The 23,668-nt window shown below is 35.9% G+C and overlaps 1 protein-coding gene across 2 annotated transcripts; it reads right to left on the bottom strand.

The window, feature by feature from the left end:
* Positions 1 to 2,896: 2,896 nt before the first annotated feature.
* MED22 (Mediator complex subunit 22) lies at positions 2,897 to 21,766 on the bottom strand. Of its 2 annotated transcripts, none has more exons than XM_081764086.1 (4): positions 21,608 to 21,766; positions 16,331 to 16,460; positions 14,583 to 14,683; positions 2,897 to 3,348 (listed from the first exon to the last, which is right to left on the bottom strand). In XM_081764086.1, the coding sequence occupies exons 2-4, from the start codon at positions 16,431 to 16,433 to the stop codon at positions 3,130 to 3,132; spliced, it is 423 nt and encodes a 140-aa protein (XP_081620212.1). In that variant the 5' UTR covers positions 16,434 to 16,460; positions 21,608 to 21,766; the 3' UTR covers positions 2,897 to 3,129. The 2 variants fall into 2 exon arrangements, with proteins under 2 accessions (XP_081620212.1, XP_081620213.1); XM_081764087.1 differs by having other exon boundaries at positions 21,615 to 21,753.
* Between the last annotated feature and the right edge of the window lie 1,902 nt (positions 21,767 to 23,668).

The following is a 23,668-nucleotide window of genomic DNA, read 5'->3' as shown; positions in this document are numbered from 1 at the left end:
AGCATGAACGATGTCAGTAACCGACAATTCCTGCACTGTTCGCCTTTTCCCGTTTCGCCTTATGACCTCTAGCAATGAAATTTGCATGTAAAACCTGTTATCACTTTTCATCTTAATGTAAGGCGGACGGGAAATCTCGATGTGCATTTTCCCGTTTCGCCTTACGAACTTTATGCTGGTAGGCTTGCAAATACATTCATAGATACAATTTGATTTGTTTATTTGCATAACAAAATATAGTGCCACTTGGTGTTTTTGGAAGATGGGGACAGCCTCAGGGAAATCACGTGTACTGATTGCAAGCAACTGGAAGATTTTGTCTTAGATTTTGACAGCTCCAAATCAAATACATTCAGTGAGTGAACTAGGAGGCAATGGTACTGGTAGTCTATTTTACTTTCATTGGTGTTGTTTTTATAAAGATGGAGAACGAAAATATTTTATCGTTCGAACATTTGAAAGAATACTTTTTCTTAAAAGCTGAAGTTGATGGTGAACAGAATTTAAAAGTAAAGTGGTGCACGGCGGGAAATATTTATCAACAATTAGGGTGCCATAATTAACGACATTCAGTAAGGGGTTAATATAAATAAACTGTGTTCTGATGAGCAGGTCTACTTTATTTTGTAATGTTGATGGTATGCAATATTAGAGTTCTTTTAGATCAGTTTGCATATTCTAAAGTCCCGTTGATTATGAGTTTAGAACAATTAGCTTTAAAAAGCATGTATCGATTTTAGAGTTATTGGCAAATTTTGATTCACCCCCAGTTCATGTGTTCTCATTTTGTCAGTTGTAGTGTAATGTTTCTCTATATTCTGTATTTTTAATTTTACATAGCAACATTGTTATTATTACATAATTAGTTTAGCAGAATAATCATAAGCAACCATTGTTTCTAACGCATAGGGATGGGCACGAGTCAAGCTAAAACTCGACTCGAATCCAAGTCGAGTCAAAAGTATTATTCTCGAGTCGAGTTCCGAGCCGATTCACTGTTTTTGGCGTCGAGTTTCGAGTCGAGTCGAGTTTGATAAATGGCTCGCTCGTTTTAACTCGTTTTGAAATCATGGCCTGATTACACTGGAAAGCGAAAGTCATGAGAAAGGTAAGCCAAGCAGTAATATGGAATACGTTTACTGTTGCTCACGAGAGGGGACACTGCTCGCATCTTGTCTCGTCTCGATAGCGAGACTAAAAGATATTTTTTATAACAAGCTTAGCTCGGCTCGACTTAACTGAACCATCGGTTTGGGATGAACCATCGGCTCAGGCTGGCTTGGTTGGGATGAGTCATCTGCTCGGTTCGACTCAACTGAGCGAAGGGCTCTAGCCGACTCAATTGGGTGAGCTGTTGGCTCAGCTCACTTCTCGGTTTGGGTCGATAGTGAATGAGCTGTGAGCCGATCTGCTCGAGTCGTTGATAATTCTAAACCTGGGCCGAGCAGTTTTGAAGATATTTGGCCAGTGCCCTATAACTTTTAACAATGTTTGGCTCGAGCTCGAATACTCAACCTAGACCCTCAACCCAAATTCAGAAGCTCGTGAACAATGTTCTTGATTCCTACGACTACCGAGACTACCGACTTCACGACTACCGAGATCGGAAATCAACTACTTTTTTAGTATTCATATATAAACCGCCTGTTTATACACAGTGTTGTTATAATATAATAATAATAATAATAATAATAATAATAAGAAGAAGAAGAAGAAGAAGAAGAAGAAGTTGTAGTGGTAGTAGTAGTACCATTGATAATAATTATATTGTCTATTTAAGATACTTGAAGAGAGTACTCGAAACTATACACCAGATTTGGCTCGACTCGACTCGAAACTCGACGCGAATTCGAGTCGAGTTGGAGGAAATTTTTCAAGCCGAGTTCTCGGGTCGAGCTCAAAGATGTCTGTTTCTAGTCGAATTGAGTTTCAAAGAAAACTTGCTCGAATTCATTTGTGCCCATCCCTACGAGTAACGCAGTATGGCATTTTAGTCAATGTTACATTACATTAAAATGTTCATATAGTTGTCAAATAAAAATTTGTCCTTGCATTTACATAAAGTGATTCAGAAGTGCAATAATAATAATAATAATAATAATAATAATAATAATAATAATAATAATAATAATAATAATAATAATAATAATAATAATAATAATAATAATAATAATAATAATGATAGCGGTAGTAACAGTAGTACGGAAAATTGAAATAATAAGATTTTTTCACATATTCAAAGTTTCGGACCTAAAAGTAACGCGTTAGTAACGCGTTACTTTCGAAGTAAAGTAACAGTTACTTTTTTGAGGCAAGTAACGCGTTACTAACGCGTTACATTTTAAGAGAAAGTAAAGTAACTTGTAACGCGTTACATTTTTACAAGTAACTTACCCAACACTGGACCTACCAACCTGAGCCTCCTAGACTTGATGACCCTAACGATGTTTGGTAAACGGTATGCAGTTCCTAGTTATGAAATTTCCACCATTCCCCGCTCCCGTTCGTCTTGGGCCCGAATATTCGCCTCGGGATTTTACTCTCAAATACTTTGAGTCTGCGTTCTTCCCTCAGGGTAAACATGTATCGTAATCATACAGCACAACATGTATGATAATCATTTTATATATTTTAAGCTTCAAATTTCTCGACAGAATTTGCGACGTCAGAAGATTCTGAACTGAATAATAACACGAATTCCCTACTTAGAATAAGTTACCAGGTTTCACTGTATTCTATTGTGTACTGATTTCTAATACTAAACAATTACGTAGAGTATTTTATTATTTTAAGATTTGCACAATATTTTGACATATGTTAAGTAAAACTAGATATGGTAATAATAAGTATCTTTAAAAGCCAAGGCTCTAACATACAAAAATAAAATGCAACTATGTGACCGGTGACATATGTGATATATTTCAAAGATAATACACTCACAGTCACAATTAAAACAGCTCACAAATACTTAGAACCAGTTATTATTGCTCTCAATTATATCAATTCTTACTACATAAATATCAAAGTCTGTAGTCCAAATGAGACGGATACCTTCATACAAAAAGAAATTCAACAACAACACAAAACAAATTCATTCACTGCACGTAAACAACAACAAACACACCAGTTTCACTTATAAATGGAGGTGTAATATTCTTCTTCCAAATCGTAGAGATCTGCTGCCATATCGTCGCGTAAATTCATGAGTTTCTGGTCACACTCTTGTTGTTTCGTTCTGAACTTAGCTGCATTCTGTGTGATGGCCTCGTTCACCGATGGGAAGTCATTTAGGATCAGGTACTGCTTGATATCGGACACTAATTTCATCAACGATTCACCTGCACGGACCTACAAATAAACAAATCAAAATGAAAGCACAAACTATGAATATATTGTTTAAGTATTACATCCTCCATCTTTACTTATACTGTAAAATATTATTATTATTTTTTTTTCTTGGAAATGAACGGGTACTTTAATGTTTACTCGTTCCTTCTTGAAATCTATTTAAATACAGTAAACTTCCGATTTACCAGACTTCGGATTTAACGGACAGAATTTGATTAATATTGAAAATGTAGTTGACAGAAGGAAACTGTTGAAGCAAGAACTTCGATGATTTTTAAACGACGCGGCGACGAATGCGATTTCATATGGTAATGGTTCGTACACATAAAACAGTGCCACAACCACCACTTTATAATGAATCAATTTTTAGAACATTCATTTTATTTTCTGCAATGGACTTAAAAGAAGTGCATTTAGTTTTCATTTTTGCACTTTCTTTTCATTTTATGTTACAACAGGCTCTCTGTTAATGTTTGAACTTCATCCGTAGGAACTAGAGAGGAAACATACTCTCATAGACTTCGCTTATACCTAGGTATATCATGATTAATGCTTCAGCCCATGAGATTTCATGTGCAGACAAAATGAATAAAAATTTGTATGAAACGAGGGGTTTGAGTGTACTTTTTACGCCTGGGTTATAGACCCGTGGGTGGTGCTTCGTCTGAGAAGCGGGAAGAATGACGCGTCACTGCTCAAGATAGACGATAAATAGGATCTGTCATAAGTTCTGTTTAATTATTCGCAACAATTTTTTATTTTTATTTCTTTTTGTGTTAACCTCTAAAATGAAGTAAGTATGTAGATGTATGCTTAGAAAAGAGAGAAAGTACAGTAATTGAATCGTATGTGCAATTTCTTTAATATTTTTCTCGGTGCTTGTTATGTGCATACTCCGCTTATACTAGATTTCATATTATGCCCTTTACAGTGGAATCAAATTGCTGAAGTTATTGCTTTCAGTGTAATTCTTAATATTGTAACTCTCTGGTTATCTGTGGTGAGGTTGGAACAAAACTTCGTTTTGTTTGAGTCACAACACAATTTGCATTGTAACAGCGTTTACGAGCGGATATCTTTATGTGCATTCAAACTTCTATTGGCTAAGCTGTCAATGCACACACGCTGGATGGATCTCAAGTTCGATTCCCAAGCTTGTTTATTACACCATCCCCAGTAATCATAATAATTTGTTGGAATCGGAACTTCAGCCCCATCAATGATAATTCGTGTGCACGCGGAGCTTCGAGCGTCAGTACCGATCAGTGCTTTCAGTTTACTGCGTTTTGTAGCAAACTGTAGTTTCCTGTTATACTGGTTGTTATTGAACAGTCGTTACACACGAACGAGGGTGATCCAGGCTACCGGATTCTCAGCCAGGAGTAGATGGTAGAAATGTTTTGAAGAGCAATGGAGAGTACAATAGTGATGACAAGAAAGAAGAATCATTCCTGTCTGTTTTTAAATCATCAGAACCAGTGTTCGAAGTGGGGAGAAAAGCAGAGGTGGTATGTTTTATTTCGATTTTGACTCGACATATCAGTTATTTAAATGTTGAAATACAGTAAAAATATGTTGCCTAAAAGATTGCATTTTAATTTACATAATTACTAAAAAACATTGGAAAATTTCTCTGTAGTCACGGGAGGGAAAGACTCGTAGAAGTTGAATCCCTCCCAACAACTTTCAGAAGAAAAGAAAATATCCCCTTATGTTGCATTATAGAGAATTATTCACGAAAATGTTCAAAAACCGAGTTTTTATATTAACAATTTCCTGCGGAGATATTGCCGCACTTCCCACTCCACTGAGGGGTATTCCAAACCCCCAAAAGATTCACCCATGCTCAAAACAGGACATTTATATGCATTAAGGCAAGAAGACACACACATACATACATAAGAAAGAAATATGGCACATCAAACTATAAACTAAATTAAGTTCTTTGAAGACACATCATTTTAAAACAAAAGGTAGGAAAAAGATTTTAAAAATATCGGTGTTGTCAACCTAGAAATTAGTTCTACATAAGAAATAAAATCTTTTTACGTGTAAAGCTATTCGTTAATTGCTGCGTATAAAAATGGGTTTATTAAAGGTATCTAGCATCTACTCTCCAGTAGCGGTATGTCTTGCTCATTGAAAAACCAGAGGTGATATGCCTCCATCACGGTAAAACCAGAAGTGGTATGGCATACCACCGCATACCGTCTCACTTCGACCACTGATCAGAACTAAGAGGCCATATGAACATCATCGCCGTATACATAGAGAGATATCCAGATTCGAAAGTATTGCCTTATTATGAGCATTTGAGGCAGTTTAGATCTTTGATTATTTAAAAAAATAATAAAAAAAAGTTCACAATCCTTGCGAGTTGTTTGGCTTTACAGGACACAAAATATAGAAAAGAAAATGTAAAGTGAATGTAAAATCAGTTCAGTAATATTATCAAGAAAACTATGTAAAAAAAAAATATATATTGCTTAAAAAAAATAAAAAAAATTAAAAAAATAATAAAAAAAAGGCCTTTATAAGAACTAAAAATGAAGGAACGTGATTGGAAAGTGAACACGAAGACTTATAGGATTGGCTGAAGGCCTCAGTAAATAATAAATAAATAAATAAATAAAAATAAAAAAGTACAACAATGACTATATATATATATATATATATATATATATATATATATATATATATATATATATATATATATCTATATATATGTCTGTTAAAAGAATTTAAACTTTTTTATAACAATGACTATATATATGACAGTTAAAGAATTTAAATTTTGTTATAACAACATTTATATATATGTCTGTATTTTCATTAATTTCGATAGTGTCTGAAGAAGGATATGCTAGATATCCGAAACAGTTACAAATTATAATTTAAAATAAAGTGGGTTTTAAGCTTTGGTCAGTCTCTCTTTTGTTAAGAAAATAATAATAATAATAATAATAATAATAATAATAATAATAATAATAATAATAATAATAATAATAATAATAATAATAATAATAATAATAATAATAAACGGGAAAGAAAGTGAAGCTTGAGGCCTTTTCCCGCATTTCTAATACGTAGTTGTAAGGAGTTTTTGTTAGCAGAAGGCCATGTATGGCAGGTACGTATGCAGGAATTTATTTCGGGAGGGGTCAAAATTCAATATGAGGATAAAGTACATTAACATTTGTAAAATCACCCCTAAAATTAGTCGGGATTTCAGGATTGGTTCAAACCCTCAGGACCACACCCTGCGTACGTCCCAGCTACACAGTAAATATTTTATATTTACATTATAGAACACAATTTCATATGTAATATCTATTTTAAATATTTTCATAACACAGTTCGCGATTTAATGGGCACTACTCGCCCCAATTAGTCTGTTAAATTGATACTGTTATCAGTTATTTTGTAAAAATTAAATTATACGATGCATAGTTTCAATATTTGTATATCATGTTTAAGTAAAACGGTAATAATAATATACAGAGCATTTCATGCTCTGAGGATTTTGTACGACTTGCTGAACATCGCTTTCAACAAAATATTTACGCCAGTCATAAATGATAAGTCTACTGGGAAGATCTTTGTCATACTCGATACGAAAATTCCGTACCAGAATTGTGCAGAGTTCGATTTACCAAAACACACAGAGAGTGCACTCGTGAGTAGTGAAGGCAGCTATCTTGTTACAATTGTCGCTAGCGCCCCAGACTAATTCAGATGACACGACATCACAAAGCTGAAGCATCTTTCTTCCCCCCTCACCATGAGCGGGATGCCATATTGGACCAATATAAACATTACATATACCAATAAGAAATTATATGATTTAACTCTACTTAATTTCCTAAAAGAAATACATAATTTAAAGAAAAACAAACATACATTGATTGCATCAATACTACTTGTAGTTGTGTTACAATATTAGTGTTAAAAAAAATCTCTTTGACAACGTGCAGAAAGACAGAAAATATAGAAAAATAAATTGTCCCTAGACCGTTTCATAAATGCGTTATCATATTTTTTTTTCTTCAGACAATTATATTGATCGGAAAACAAGGCCAGGAAAACATGACAACGATTATACATTTTTCTGCATTAACTAGAAAAATGAATAATATAAAAACAAATAAAATGTATTTTATTATGAAATTAGAGTGTATTTACGTACTAAAAATTTCTGCACAAAGGAAGAAATAAAACAACTTCCATGAAACTTAAATCTGTAACCTTAGTCACATGATGAAAGTTTTGTCCTATATGAAAGTCACAATAAGACACTCGCCGAAAAAGGGTGGGTGTATGAACATAAAACTGGCTGCGGTATATTACCAACATACCTTTGTTTTATATAATCGTATTATGTAATTTACGTGGGTAGTCTCAGAAGTACCCGACCTGACGTGTAGATGGCGGTTATTGTTTGAAAGACATTACTATGGTCGGAAGTACTAACTTTATAAAACTTAAGTTTGAAGTCTGAAGACGCTACGTTGTTTGGTATTTGTTTGGCAGCCATCAACGCTATCAGTGAATTTGCAAACATGGAAAGAATGGCTTATCGTTATGCAATACAATACTTTCCTTTGAAAGGTCTCAGTCTGACCAATATCAAAGCTGAGTTAGATTCTCCTTTGGGGGAGTCTGCTTCTTCATTTAGAACAATAAAATATTGCGTGGCAGAGTTTAAACGAGACCATATGAGCTGGAAAGACGAACATCGCAGTGTTCGACCAAATGAGGTGACCACGCCAAATATGGTGAGGAAAATCAATAAAATGGTACCGGATGACCGTCGACGGAAAGTGGTCAGCTAGCCGACATAGTAGACATTTCAAAAAATGCTGTACATCGCTCATTGACTGAAGATTTGGACATCAGAAAGCTGTGCGCGAAATGGGTGCCATATTTCCTCACAATGGAACAAAAACAGCGTCGTAAGGAAATTTCAATCGAGTGTTTGGTAACGTTTCACAGGAAAGCCGAGTTCTTGCGTCGATTCATAACCATAGTCTATCACTTCACACATGAGACGAAGGAACAGTCAAAACAATGGACTGAAAGGGGAGAATCGGCTCCGAAGAATGTGAAGACAGTTCCATCTGCTGGCAAGATCATGGCGTCAGTTTTTATTTATTTATTTACTTATAATAGGTTTCAGGTACACCACTAGATTTTACACTCAAACAATTAACATTTACGAAATACCGGTATAACAACAGAATAATAATTTGAGCTCAAGATGGTACAGCACAATGGCAACATTACAAAGATAGCTTATTTATAGAGAATCTGAAAGTATACTCATTAGAAAAGACGTCCACAGTTTTTGGTAACTGATTATACGTACTAACAATTCGGTTTAGAATGGACCTTTGGGCAATATTTACTCTCGCAGCTCGAATGTAAAAGAGATCACTAGACCGTGTTTTCTAGCGGGTACGCGAAAGTTGATCTGACTTAATAACTGTTCACATGATATATGGCCATTTACAATTTTATGCAAAAATATTAGGTCAGAAATTTTGTTTCTCACTAGAGGTGGTTTGATATTGAGAGATTTTGAAACGTCATTTTTTGGAAGCGAGGTAGGATATAATGGCTAAAAAGAAATTAATTACAATTTTTTTTTTTTTTTTTTTTTTTTTTTTTTTTTTTTTTTTTTTTTAATGAGTAGGGCAGGTTATAAACCAAATAGGAGAACAGTACTCAATAGTAGGAGCAACATATGAGTTATAGAACAAGCTTAAGGAATAAGGATTTTTTATGTCAGTGAAGCGATAAAGGAATCCGTTTTCTCATTGCAGTACAAGATATTGTGCTTATATGATCCGCAAAAGTAAGCTTATTGTCAATGATAAAACCAAGATCTCTGAAAGGGGTGACAGGATTTATGTTCTTATGACCAATTTTGTAAATGTGTTTTGTAGGTTCCTTTTTTAGGGAAATCGTAAGAGAAGCACATTTTTCGATGTTTGAGCTAAGTTTCCAAGAGTTACACCAGTTGAGAAGAATTGAAGCATCATGCTGAAGAGCAAGAGCATCGTACTCTGATTTCACGTCTCTGTTTGTGAACAAAGAAGGCAGTTAGTCCATTTATAATAGAAATAGAAGTGAATCCAGAACACTGCCTTGAGGAACTCCATAAGTTACGGGAAAGTTTGGGATACGCGTGGGATAATTTTCACTGAATATCTTCAAAAAGGAAAAATAGTCAATGGTGAGTACTATGAAACTAACTGCAGCGTTTGAATGATGAAATCAAGAAAAAATGCCCGCATTTGGCCAAAAAGAAAGTGTTGTTTCATGGAGACATGGAGACACCAGTTGACACATGCGTTATCGCAATGGCCAAAATCAATAATTTAAAGTTTGAATTTTGCTTCGTCACACACCTATTCTCCATATTTAGCTCTCTCAGATTATTTTCTGTTTCCAAACTTGAAAAAATGGCTCGGTGGTAAAAGTTTGCCGATAATGAAAAGGTAGAGTCTGCACTTAACGGCTATTTTAAGTAATTCGACGGTTCACACTAAAAAAAAGGGTATCGAAGCAACTGAATATTACTGGGAAGAGTATGTCGAGCTAAAAGGAGACTACATTCAGAAATAAAGATATTTTTTCGCAAATTTTTGTGTGTTTTCTTTGTTTGGTCGGGTACTTTTGCGACCATCGTTGTATTTCACTTTTCCAAATACTTTATTTCCTCACAAATATTGCGCGTATCTCTTCCATTATTTTAGCCTTCTTAGCTTCAAGCTCGTTCAGAATGATCTTTGCTTTAGATTCCAATATCAAGTAGCAGTGTCACATCTACACCACTCACGGAGTTTGATCTTTACGGCGTAATATTTTCTCGATCATTATTCACACCGGAAGTAACAGTATATTCCTCACTTCCATTTAAAGTGAACATATTCCTGAAACGATTACACAAAACTGCTTTTCGATACCTATTACCATTTTTACTCTACAGCGATCAATGTTAAAAACGGAAGCAGTTGATTTCTGCCAGTTCTGATTTGAATAGAGAGTTAAGAGACCTAATCACTGCGAAATTAAAATACCGCTAATTTTACAGTAATTATGTGCTATCTTCAAATAGATAAAAGATAATCGAAATGTGGAACAAGAGCGCGCTAGATAATATTATTTTGCATGAGATACCGTTATCACGAGTCACCTAGTAGCTTTCCGTTTGCAGCCATTTAGAAACGCGAAAATAAATGCCCATTTTTTTTAAATGGCTGGAAATGAAAGCAGATAAATGAGTCAGGATAACGGTATCTCATATAAAATAATATTGTCTAGCGAACTTTAGTTGGTATCAGATGACTTCATGGGATATGTCTTGGAAGGAAATAGCCTGCATGGCGGTGTTTGCCACCATCTGTTACAGAAATCACTGTGTAGGATGGGATATATGTGATGAGACTTTATCCATATGCACATATATTTGATTTAGGAATTTCCATACGAGCGGGGTAGATTTTCTGTATAAACTGGTGTGAGGATATGTTGCTCGTAAAATGCAGAGTATAAAATGGTATTTTTAGACACCTGCCGAATCGTTAACTTGCCTTCATAGTAGTATCCCACAACTTCGAGAAATCTGTTTTGCACTAACGGACGAAGTCACGACGGGTTTTTGCACCTCGTGGGGTGTAAGTTACGGTTCAAATTTTGCCACAATCTGATAGATAAATCCATGCTTCATCGAGTGTGGCAACAAACTTCCAGTTTTTCCTAAATAGATGCCTCCAGTGGGTCTTTCTCTCCCTCCGATGTACCAGAATAGAGACATGTCCACGACTTTTAAATACTATTCGGAACTTTAATTTGTCACACACATTGCGGTTCACAGTTAACTATGCCACGTGCCATCGTCTTGCCATCACATGTTGTGTAGGAGGGTTTTCCTCCAGGCGCAACTTCCGAGCTACAAGTGGAGTCACTGGAGTACACGGTCGATTTCTACTCCCCTCATTGGGTGAACGAAGCGCTGGAATGTCGTGGTGTTTATGTAGATTAATTATATTCTTAGTCGTTGACCCCAATGCACATCCATTTTACCTGCACTGTTTTGAATTTGTCACGGAAAAATCGGCATGAGAAAGTGCTACGACGTAGCCTTCCCAAAACAGGCACACATGCGAACTTGGCGCGATACTAGAAGCCTTTGGCTTTCTCTGCAGATTAAATCATTCAGATCGGTCGATTCTGCAAGCAGAGGTGGAGGTTTACAATCGGACACGGATCAACCGATACAGCTCAACCTTCTGTATATAAAGGAGTTTTGGTTTGTACACCAAAGGTCATAAAACTATGCGGTACTTCAGCAATGATTATTCTGTTTTCACATGTTCCGATTTTTAGATATTTGATTGTTGAGATTAGATATGTGCATCTTCTGTCAAACAAACTCAAAAATTTATAATTTAAAATTTGTAACTTGTTACAAGTTTTAAGTTTTGAGTACGTTTGACAGAAAATACCACTATCTAAGGAATTTGAATCATCGAATATGTAAGAAATACAAACATGTGAGAAAAATAGCAAAATCTACTGCAAGAAGAAAAATCAAGCAGTTTTGGGTATATTGTTGATGTTTATGGATTTTATCTTTCTTCAGAGACCATGGAGATGACTGTGAAAAATTTATGTTAGTTACAACTGAATTTTAAAGACTGCAAATTTTGCAACTGGACCAACGACCGAATCCAGGGCTCTAGCCTTAACATGCAGGTGAGTTGATCATTATGCTATTTAGTATTCCCTAAAGGCAGCCATTTGCACTTTTACGAGACAGTGCTGTACTTGCATACACTAGGTTTATCCAGGATTAGAATTAGGAATTAGATTTCTGGGGTTTCGGCATCTATGGCCATGTTAGCCCGCCACTAAGATTAAGATTAGGAATTAGATTTCTGGGCTTTAGGCATCTATGACCATGTTAGCCCGTCACTAAGATTAGGATTAGGAATTAGATTTCTGGGCTTTCGGCATCTATGACCATGTTAGCCCGTCACTAAGATTAGGATTAGGAATTAGATTTCTGGGCTTTAGGCACCTATAGCCATGTTAGCCCGTCACACATATGAGGGATGGCGTCAATCGGCGATCACACTGCCCAGAGAATGAAAGAAAGTGGCCTAGGACTATTATGTTAGGTACACTCATGTCCAAAATTATTGTCGCATGTCTATAAATATGTTTTTGTAGGAATATAATTTGATAACGAATTCGCCAGGTATTTTTTACAATGTTAGTATGTGTATAATCGGCAAATACAAGGTCTGTATGATAAGTAATGAGACTCGCCGCGCCGCGGCGCGCGTGTCGCTGGAGCGGGTTTGTCGGTGATGGAGGATGTAGGGGGGGGTCCGAGCAAAGCAACGCACCGCGCGTCAGTTGGCTCCGAGCCTTAGTGGAGCGCGGACAAGCCTTGGACAAAGCCCTTGTGAACATTCTTGTCACGGCGGAAAATCAACAAACATGGAGGGTTCCATCGAACAGCGTTATGCGATCAAATTTTGCGTTCGCCTGGGGAAAACGGCTACTCAGACGCTTTCTCTCATCACGGAGGCCTACAAAGAGGAAGCCCTATCCAAAGCCCAGGTGTTTCGTTGGCACAGTGCGTTCCGGAACGGCCGGGAAAGCGTTGAGGATCTGGAGAGGGCTGGACGCCCGACAACAGTGACTACGGACGAAACTGTGGCAAAAGTGAGGGATCTCCTGAACTCAGACCGTCGATTATCGTTGAGATTGATTGCTGATGAACTCGATATGAACCACACAACAGTGCACAAGATTGTGACGGAACAATTGGGAATGAGAAAAATCTGTGCGAAACTGGTGCCGCGAGTGTTGACTGACGAACAAAAGCAACGACGTGTTGATTGTTGTCAGGAACTGTTGAACCTCATGAACAGTGACCCTAACTTTGAAGATGACGTCATAACAGGTGACGAGTCGTGGGTGTTCCAGTACGACCCTGAAACGAAACGTCAAAGCGCGGAGTGGCACACTCCTGCGTCCCCGCGCCCCAAGAAGGCCAGAATGTCGAAGTCAAAGGTGAAAACAATGTTGATTGTTTTTTTTGACAATGTGGGGGTGGTCCACAAGGAGTTTGTACCCCAAGGACAAGCCGTCAACGCCGCCTTCTACAAACAAGTCCTTGAGAGACTGCACAGGAGCGTCAAGCGGAAAAGACCGGCGATCGCTAGCCGGTGGAAGTTGCATCACGACAATGCCCCTGCCCACACCGCCTTCTTAGTGACCTCCTTTTTGACCCGGATTGGGGTGGAAGTCCTTCCACAACCACCCTACAGCCCAGATGTGAGCCCGGCCGACTTCTTCCTCTTCCCGAAGCTGAAGCCACGCTTGAAAGGAACCCGTTTTGCAGACGTCACAGCCATCCAAGCAGCCGTGACCACATTTCTAAAGGACATGCCGGCTGCTGACTTCCAGGGGGCGTTTGCAGCGTGGAAACATCAATTGCAGAAGTGCATCGACGCAAGAGGAGAGTACTTCGAAAGCTTTTAAGTCCCTGTACAGATCAGATCAATAAAACAATGTTTCCAGACCTGGTCTCATTACTTATCATACAAACCCTGTACATGTATGAAGCAAATTTCATGTCAAAAGAGCAGTAAATAAGAACAATAAAACGAAAATAAAACTTTCTTGTTCATTTAGCAACATTTTGTGTTACTCATTCTAATTTTCGTATTTATAATTATTTTCCTATGAAATTTACCACAAATATACATTTCCCGATTATATACATAGTATCAGTATTAAAAGTACCCTGCAAAATTATTATCAAATTATATTCTTACAAGAAGACAGTTATAGGTATGCGACAGTCATTTTGGACATGAGTGTACCATCCCGGCATTTGCCTAGTGTGAATGACGATAACCCAGGAAAAACCTGATTCAGGTTGGCTGGCCTGAACAAACTATTACACCTTTTCGACCGAGTGTCCCCACAAACACAACAGCTATCAGTTGCAGTAAATTCACAAGATTTAATACGTAGCGATTAATTCACTAGCATGGCAAAAAAGACGACTAGAATTTGATACATTCGGTTCAAATGGCAGACATTTCTATTTCTTTTAAAATTAAATATGTTTTCCTACATTAAAAATTAAAGTATTAGACAAAAATCAGCTGTTGTAGCACTTCTCAAATATACTGTATATGCTAACTTACAATGTTGGCAGCTCGCACATGCATTTCGTAGTGGTCTTGTTCGCACTGCGTCATCCTATTCACCCTTGATTCCTCCTCCACTTTGGCCAATTTCACAATTTCTGGAAATTTGAAAATAGAATATTATAATGTACGTACTAAAAATAGAAAGGAATTTGTACATTTTAAATAATATATCATCACACATCCAAGAGAACAGTGAGATTCTCGAAACTGGAGTGGGAAAAAAAACTAATAAATAAATAAATAAAATACAACTAGCTCATGACTATCACTCTTTGATCCATCTGAATATTTATTACTGTCAAAATTTTCAATGGGAAGCCCCACTTTCCTATAAAAGTTAAAATAATATTATTTTGTCAAAGTTTGACGTCCCACGGTTATACCCTTAAAGCTGGAGGAGACGGATAGTTAATAAAAGTAAATGCTTGTGAAATTAAGTCTACACAACAAAGGCACACGCACTAGTTACTAAACCAGCAGGGAGGGCTCTTCCTATAAGAGCTGTTCTCCCATACGAAAAAGGAATCAGTATTGCATAGGAAACTGGCAATTTTGGACTTGTTCCCTTTCTTCCAAAAACCACATATGTATAAAAGTATACTACAAAATGATGAAAACAGACAATTCTTGATTCTCTCTCTTTCATTATTTATATTTTTCTTCCTTTCTATCTATATCCAGTCGAACTGCTATTAAAGGGTTTGAAAGCTAAGTATTGCTGTTCAAAGGTAAAAGACAGTATCTAGTGAAAAACTGGTTTTGACAAAAATTACGATCTTTTATTAGCTAAAACCCACCAACTTACGGATGCGTTAAAAGCTTATATCTATGATAACGTTATCAATATTAAAGATCCAGCTTTCTGCTTTTGACAATTAATGCCCTCAATTTTCTCTTATTAATGCAATTTCGGTGAAATGTGCAGATACGGTCTTTTGTCTTGGGACAGCAGAATGTTCTTATTATTAAATATTGGTACAACGTAAAAAATGAAATGAAGAGCTCCTCCGTGGCTAATCGGTTAGTGTACGCGCCTTTGGCGTGGGACAACCGGGTGTGATTTCCAGCAGGAGTTTATGTGGTTCGGATTCCACGTTAATCAGTAGGTCCTCGTCTCATATAGCCTCGCTCCTGAAAGGGACGTTAAACTCAAAATCAACTCAACGCAACTCAAAATGAAATGAAAAATGAAATATTTAAGTTCTACGTCCCACGATTATGCCGGCTAGGCTAAAGGAGACGATGATGGTGAGAAATGAATGAATTGGTAGAATCAAGAAAGTCGGAGGAAACGGGAGAATCTCGAGAAAACCCATGAACACGGTGTTCGATAGTAATGAAATGAATATTACTTTCCTTCAAATTCTCATCGATATTTAAAGAAAAATGATATCATAGAAACACTTCCAGCTCAGAATTATTTTTTCAATTATCAATTAATATACAGTATATTCATCATATTGGTATAGATATTGATATAGTATCAATATATATATCAATTATCGATTAATATATATTGCTATGGTATCATACATAGGTATATATATTGATCAATTACTGAATATTACTATTGCATCGTAAATATTCCTACTTAAGCCTTTAGTATGTATGAATTTCAAACGATTATAAAAAGATCATACACTAAAAGTATCTCATATATTGTACATTTCAAAAGTCCTAAAACATGTTCATAAATTGTAATTGCGCTTAGAGCCTCTTGTAATATGTACCAAGTAAATTACCTGTGAAATTGTCCAGCATTGACTTAACATCGTCCTTTAACCGTTTGTTATATGACTTTAGAAGAGCTTCTTTACTCTGTGGCAGCGTTCTCTGGTGAGTCATGGCGTTTCAGAAAACAAACTCCAATCTCTACAATACAGAAAACGATTAACACATTGGGACTTGAAATACAAAGATTTTTACGAAATAATTATTTTTCTTTGTGCACACGCAGAAGAAATACCTTCGTGTAAGTCTTGATATGGCACAGAAAAATGAAAAATTTTCCTATTTATTCATTTTAAAATCACGCTTAAAACTTTTGAGACATAACACACTTGAAGAGCAATCATACCTACGAATTCAAAAGATACTCATTTTTGCTTCTTCAAATTCTCATATTTTGTTTGAAAAGTTATATTTAACGTTCTATTTTTGCTGAAAACTCTCAGCACTGTCAAGATTAGGTAAAGAACGATATTTAGTAGGGATAGAGTAGATGGAAATTAAGTAATGGCATTCTTTTTTTTTTTTTTTAAATAAAACTTCAAAGAAGGAAAAAAAATATGTATATGTGAAGCAACTACATGTTTTTAATAAAACATTTAAGATGTTCGATCTTATATTAAATACTGTAGGTATGCAGACGACATGTTACTTTTCTACAGGAAAAACAAGCTGAGTATTCTCTTGCAGGAATTAAATAATACAGGAATGCAAATAACTACTCGCCCACTCGCCCCGATCGATGCGGGCGTGTCTTTATCATTAATATTTATTTCAAACTGTAAAGACTGAGATGTGGGGTTGTAGGTTTCTTCTTCGGCTAGTAAAATTTTGTTGCTTATTTGCATAAACTACAAATATATATGTATGTATGTATGTATATGTATAATATTATAATAATATGATAATATATTATAATATATACATTATATATATTATAATATAAAGTTACGGAATTCGAGAAGAGGAAAAAAATTTTTTTAGTCAGTACTATTTAAAGGAAAGAAAAGAAATTCCACACATTTTTAGGAAACCAAATGCCTCAAACCCCTATATTCCGAACAAGCTAGCTCACCCGTTTAACATCAAGCCGATTATATGGATAAACATTTCCTCAGAGCCTTCAGATGAGTATGCTTACAAGAAAATTTGGAAAATCAATTAAAACAAATCCAGAATTTACGCTTTCAGAATGGATATTGAAATTCTACTTTAGAAAAATGGAAATTACAGGCGTTACAAATTATACAAAACATTAACACAGGTTTAGTAACAGATGTGAATAATAATGTTAAGTGGATTTCGTTCCCTTTGTGGCCAAAGCTTCCATACAAATTGAGAAAAGTGACACGGAAGTATGGTGTTAATGTAGCTTTAAACACCGAAGAAATTAGAAAATAACTTCACAAAATACAAAAGTTACTCTGTGAACTATGTTAATGCTTCTGGTAACTATTTAGAAAAGTGAAATTGTAAACAAACTTATATCGGTATGACGAAAAGAGATGTGACAACAAGAATAACAGAACATACAAGAGATTCGAGGGATCCAGATCTCGCAGTTTCAAGATTGTCTAAACATTTGGCTGTCTCTAAGCACACTATCAAAAAGATACAATATGAAATAAAATCTGAGTTTTAACGTCCCACGATTATGCCTGTTAGGCTGAAGGAAACGACAATTAAAGCAATTGAATGATGATGGAAGAATTGGTCGAATTCGAATGCGGGAGGGAAACAGGAGTACCCCGAGAAAACCCACGAGCACGATGTTGTCCACTATAAACTTATTTGGCCGGGAATCGAACCAGGGCCTCCACGCACCAGAGGTAAGCGATCTACCACTGAGCCCCCACCTTGCCCCCTCAAAATGATACAGTTACTCCATAAGACTCTACACGAACAGAAAATTACGTATGAATCCTACTTTATACGGAGGAAAGGAAGGAACTAAATCTCAATCAAAGATCTCTAGATGAAGTTTGAATCATATTATCAACCTAAGAAAGACCATAAATTTTGTTTATTAAAAAGACTGATAAAATTTTTCATACCATTCTGGAAAATTTTCCAGTTAAGTGTAAGAAAGAAAGGATGGCATTCAATATCTCCTCCAACTCTTTAATTTGCCTATTTTATATCGAGAACAGAACCCAACCAACCCCTGCGGGGCTTCTACTCCTATTCCTACTACTTAGATTGGGGGAGATACTAAATATCAGCCGAAAGAAATATACCATATACTATAAGAACTGACTACTATGATTTCACAATAGCGATAGAAAAACAAAATAGTTAATTTTCTTACTAGTTTGCAAATACACATTTCTCATATAATTGATTGCTGAAGTGTGTATTAGCTACCTTATGAGTCACTGCATTTGTTTTGTGGGGTTGCTATTGTGTCTATATATATTATTATTAGTTGAAAGGGCTGTCAGGAGTCCATTTTCTGCATCATTCTACAGGGTAGCCAGAACATACGAGCACTAAAAAACAATGCATGGTTTGTTATGTTATAATATTGTTAATAAAGTGATTGTTGTGATTTGAAGTTGGAAATAGAAACAAAAACTTAAAAAGCAAAAGAAAGAAAGAAAGAAATCATACAAATTAATACATTCCAAACTTAGAAGGGCTATATATAAAGTGTTAAAACTTTGTAGAAAAGAAAGAAGAAATGGACTCATATTGAATTTAACAAAACAACAGGAACAACTGCCTGTGTGGTAGACAGAAGTGTGAGAACTGTTATTATAGTACGGAAGGTATAACACGTCGTTGGCTTCCCGCGAAAAGTTGTAGTGATGTTTATACGGATTTGCCAGCTTGGTTACTCGGTCTCGCTGAGCGCAGTAGGCAGTTACGACTTTCCCTTTTCCTTCCCATCTTATATACAATATATATATATAAAACGCACTATGTTCTTGTAACAAGAATAGTGATATCTTCCATTTCGAGAGGTGAAAACTATTAATTCACTTACTAGAAATGTAATAAACAAAAAGCGAACAAAACACACAAACACACTATATCACGTCACTTTTATCCGCACCACCGAAAACAAGCGGACATTAGAACTTGAGAGTTGAGTTGACACCGTGCGCGACAACAGAAATTGAATGACCTTGCGATGAGTAAGTTATGCAAATCTGAAAGGTGGTGATTGGCTATCCTTTTATCACCCCCAGTCACCAGTGACCAGCAGATCCAAGCACGGGAAGCCAACGACGTTATATCTTCTGGACTTTAAAATTGATATACCTTATTCAATCATACTATTCAAAGTATATGCATAGATCCACACTGTTGACCAGTAGCGTAGTGGAAAATTATAATTCTTGCATGATTTGCGTATAAATACAACGTCCAGACTCATGTTATAAACATTACGAAGTAAAAAAATATATAAACAAACTGTGCTAGGTGCCTATTAAAAAAACACGAATGTTATCTAACCGAATTAGGGCATGGCGAAACTGGTGAGTATGGTCGTAAGCAAAAGTTGTGACAACACATGAATTTTCGAAGTGATATGAGTTTCTGTACCACTATTGTTTCACACTAGTAACACTACACTTGTAAAGATAAAACACAACTATGGTGTATTGTGCAGAAATATTCCTCCGGCGCTAAATAATATCGGGATCACGGGTTAAGTTCCAAAGTTGGGTGTCCGTTTCCAGCAAAATTTTTAAAATTTACAGGAAAGATATGGATAATTTGATCGTTTGTGTGCTTGATAATATATAAGAGTCTGAAAAATATGTTTATGTGTTATATATAAGAGGTTATAAACATGGGACTATACGGCGAATGGAGGGAACTACTTGGCGCAAGGTAACCGAACAGTTGCATTGTGGGAAAGAAACGAGCATTTATGTTATCAACATGGCGAATGTACAAGGGCAATGAACTAACAGTTTTAACATTTGTGAAGCAATACGTTGATAACGAGCAAAATCTTTTAAAAATTTGTGAAGAGCACTGATTAATGAACCAATAACAAATTGCAGATAGCGTGCAAAGGAGATAACAGCGAAAAAACGTGAAGAAAGTGGACGCCCAACTTCGGAATAAATGCCCGGGATCACTCGTGCAGACAGTTCTACAAAATTAAAAATTTTATAGGTAAAACGCGATGTGAAACATTTTTCATGAAGGAATAAGAGTGAAGTTATCCACAGATTGTAAAATGTACGGGAAAAAATGCGTTTAATTTGACAACTTTAAGTCGAGGAATCCAACAAGCCCCTGCGGGGTTTCTAACCCCTTCCTACTACTACTACTGCTTATACTATGGGTCCGTATAGTAAAACTGCACGGGAATAAGTGTGTGTGAATATACGTAATATCTTGCATTTCCTGAATATAATACGTAAGAAATCTGTCAAAATTTGGTAGAACTGACTGCTCGAGTGATGTCATAATATTTAATACTGTAAGCTTTCATTTACATTATTTTATTTTGGCATTACTGCTGTATCGCCGGACTAATTTGAAAATCGAAAAAACTGCGAATATACTGCATTCGGTTATACTTGGTTGGATTACATTAAGTTACGTTATATTTCGTGCAGTTTTACTATACGGATCTATAGTATAAGTAGTTGTAGTTGCAGGAACGGGTTATAAGCCCCGCCGCGGGTTGAATGGGTTCTGTTTTCGACATGAAATGGACAAATTAACGACTTCCCCAATTTTTTGTGTACATTTTACAATCTATGGATCCGTATAGTAAAGCAAGTACTTCTCCTCGAAATAGTCCGTCCGCCTCCACATCAGAAACTACCAACAAATACAACCACTGTCTTAACTTTTACTATTCCCCTTACCTGAATTTCACTCATTCTTCCTCACAAACTTAAATAAAGTCTCCAATTGACCCGGTAAATTTCCTAAAATTGGTCCGGCGGTACAGAAATTTAACCTTTTATTTTAACCACTGTAAAGTACTAGTAATGATTTTACGCTAGTAATCTATACGTATTTGTAAACATATAATACAGCCGCATTAGTTACCATTTAATTCTGGCGCCTGCAGAAATGAGTTCCTTACAAACATGCAGAATATTTATTTTTACAAAGTACAGCTTGTCTAAAGTTAACTAGAACCGTATGTTATTAGTCTTACCATATCAACCAAAATTAGACTTGCACTACTGTAAAAGTCAAAAACATTTTGCGAAATGTCATATGAACATGGATGAAATATTTTAAACGTCTCAGTTTAACACTGAGGGTTTTCTGTATTAAACAGTTTTGTAATGAAGAAAAAATGCACGTCTTACCATATACCTCTAGACACTTTTGTTAACTATTCATCAGCGTCAAATATAACTTCAACACTGAACATCAGTTTCCTCTAAAGGTATTTTCCATTTTGTTTTGCACTTTAATTTCAAGGATAGCCTGTGAACATAGTAGACAGCACTTTCCATATTCCTCAATCTTGATAACCAACTTGAACAAAGAAGGCAAGGAGATGAGCGTAGATTGTCCTCATTCCGTACCGCAACAGTATTCATCAACGCAAGACAAAATTTGAGCATGCAAGTCAAGTTGAGAAACACCACTCGAAATAATCGTTGAAAAAATAATAAGTTCTTTTACTAACTTTCTTCGTATTGTCCTCCAAAATATTTAAGCTGAATGATACGATACACCACTCACCATGGATGAATTTCAAGGAACCATCGAAAATATTTGTTAAAAATAGAACTCTTTTACGATTTGCCTATAAATACAACGTACGGACATACGGTATGCCATAAAACTACAGTGCATAAAACCTGTGTTAGGTGTCTATCTACTAAAAAGAACAAATGCTATCTAAACGAGACAAAGCAGGGTATAGCTTCTGGGTCTATAACGATATAGAATCGCTATATGTTATTATGGTTAATTAAACGATACACAATTGTTGCGTTTTTTTGTTCAAGACACGGCTTGAAATATTTCAGCAAGCTGCGAAAAAAAAATTGTTTCATTTGCTTACGCAGGTCAAAGATAGATCAAATTAGGAGCTAGTATAGTTTCGCCGCACCACATTTTGCAATATATACAGGTAAAAATCAATACGTCGCATGAAAAGTCATGGAACTGAAGCCGCAATTTCTGAAGGCGATAGAATTAAATACAAAGTAATATAGCCGTATTTCAGTTTTACAAGTATAGGGTTACTAGTATAAAATAATTACAAGTGCTGTACGGAGGATAAAGTTAGTGAGTGTATATGAAAGGTGACTTTATTAGATACTATATTCCAGTGGCTGTATATTTCTGCACAGTGTACAGAACCTACATTTTATGGTTACGGATGGAGCGTTATAGTATGAAACCATGACAAATGCTATTGAAACTCGTATCATTGCCAACTTACAAGGACTGCCTACACCTCAAGAACCTGTGTCAACCTGTATCTGAACTGTTCTATAGGAAGTTGCTCTTCTCGTCCAGGAACTGACGTCATCAAAACTCTGCTGGTAGACGCCCTAAAGGAAAATTTAATCGAAACTGTGACTTTCCGACAATGGCTGTCTGTTAATAGATGTGCATTAGAAACTCTTCAGAAACCATCATCATAATTTATTGAGCTATTTTGTCAAAAATTAAATTATCTTCCTTATCATGACTTCATAGAAAAGCAACAACGTTAATTTTCTTCAACCATATTAAAGGCAATATTTCTGAAAATGAATTTATTGTTTGTGACTTTGCACAAAATTATGACTTTGTTGTATAAGATGAGGCACAATCATTTAACTGGAGTACCAACCAAGCTACAGTCCATCCTTTCGTCATTTATCACCGAAAAGGTAACAAAAATGACCACATAACTTAGTTATAATATCCGATTGCCTTTAGCACAATACTATGACATTCTACTCCTTTCAGAAGAAGCTTGTGAAATTCCTTCGAAGTAAACAGCGATGCTCCTGAGAAATTTTTCTACTTTTCGGATGGTTCAACTGCACAGTATAAAATCAGTAAGAACTTTCTAAACTAATGCTCACACCAACAAGACTTCGGAATACAGGCTGAGTGACACTTTTTTGCTACAGCCCATGGTAAAGGCCCATACGATGGTATAAAAGGCACTGTGAAGAGACTGGCAAGAAAAGTAAGTCTCCAGCGTCCATTCTCAGATCAAATGTTGGAACCATTACAACTTTATGGTTGGTCAAAGAAAAGTATCTCAGGGATTGAGTTCATATTTGTTACTCACTCAGAATAAGCTGCGACTGATGAATTTCTTTAAAAAAAAAAAAAAAAAACGTTTCGAAAATATTCACGCAATTCCAGGGACACGAAGGCTTCATGTTTTTGTTCCTCGTGATTAAACGTCTGTA

This window comes from Thermobia domestica, chromosome 7, assembly GCF_964235325.1.
Source record: "Thermobia domestica chromosome 7, izTheDome1.hap1.1, whole genome shotgun sequence".
Lineage (NCBI taxonomy): Eukaryota > Metazoa > Arthropoda > Insecta > Zygentoma > Lepismatidae > Thermobia > Thermobia domestica.
Note: the sequence above shows the minus strand (reverse complement) of the source record. Positions and strands in the feature narration are given on the sequence as shown.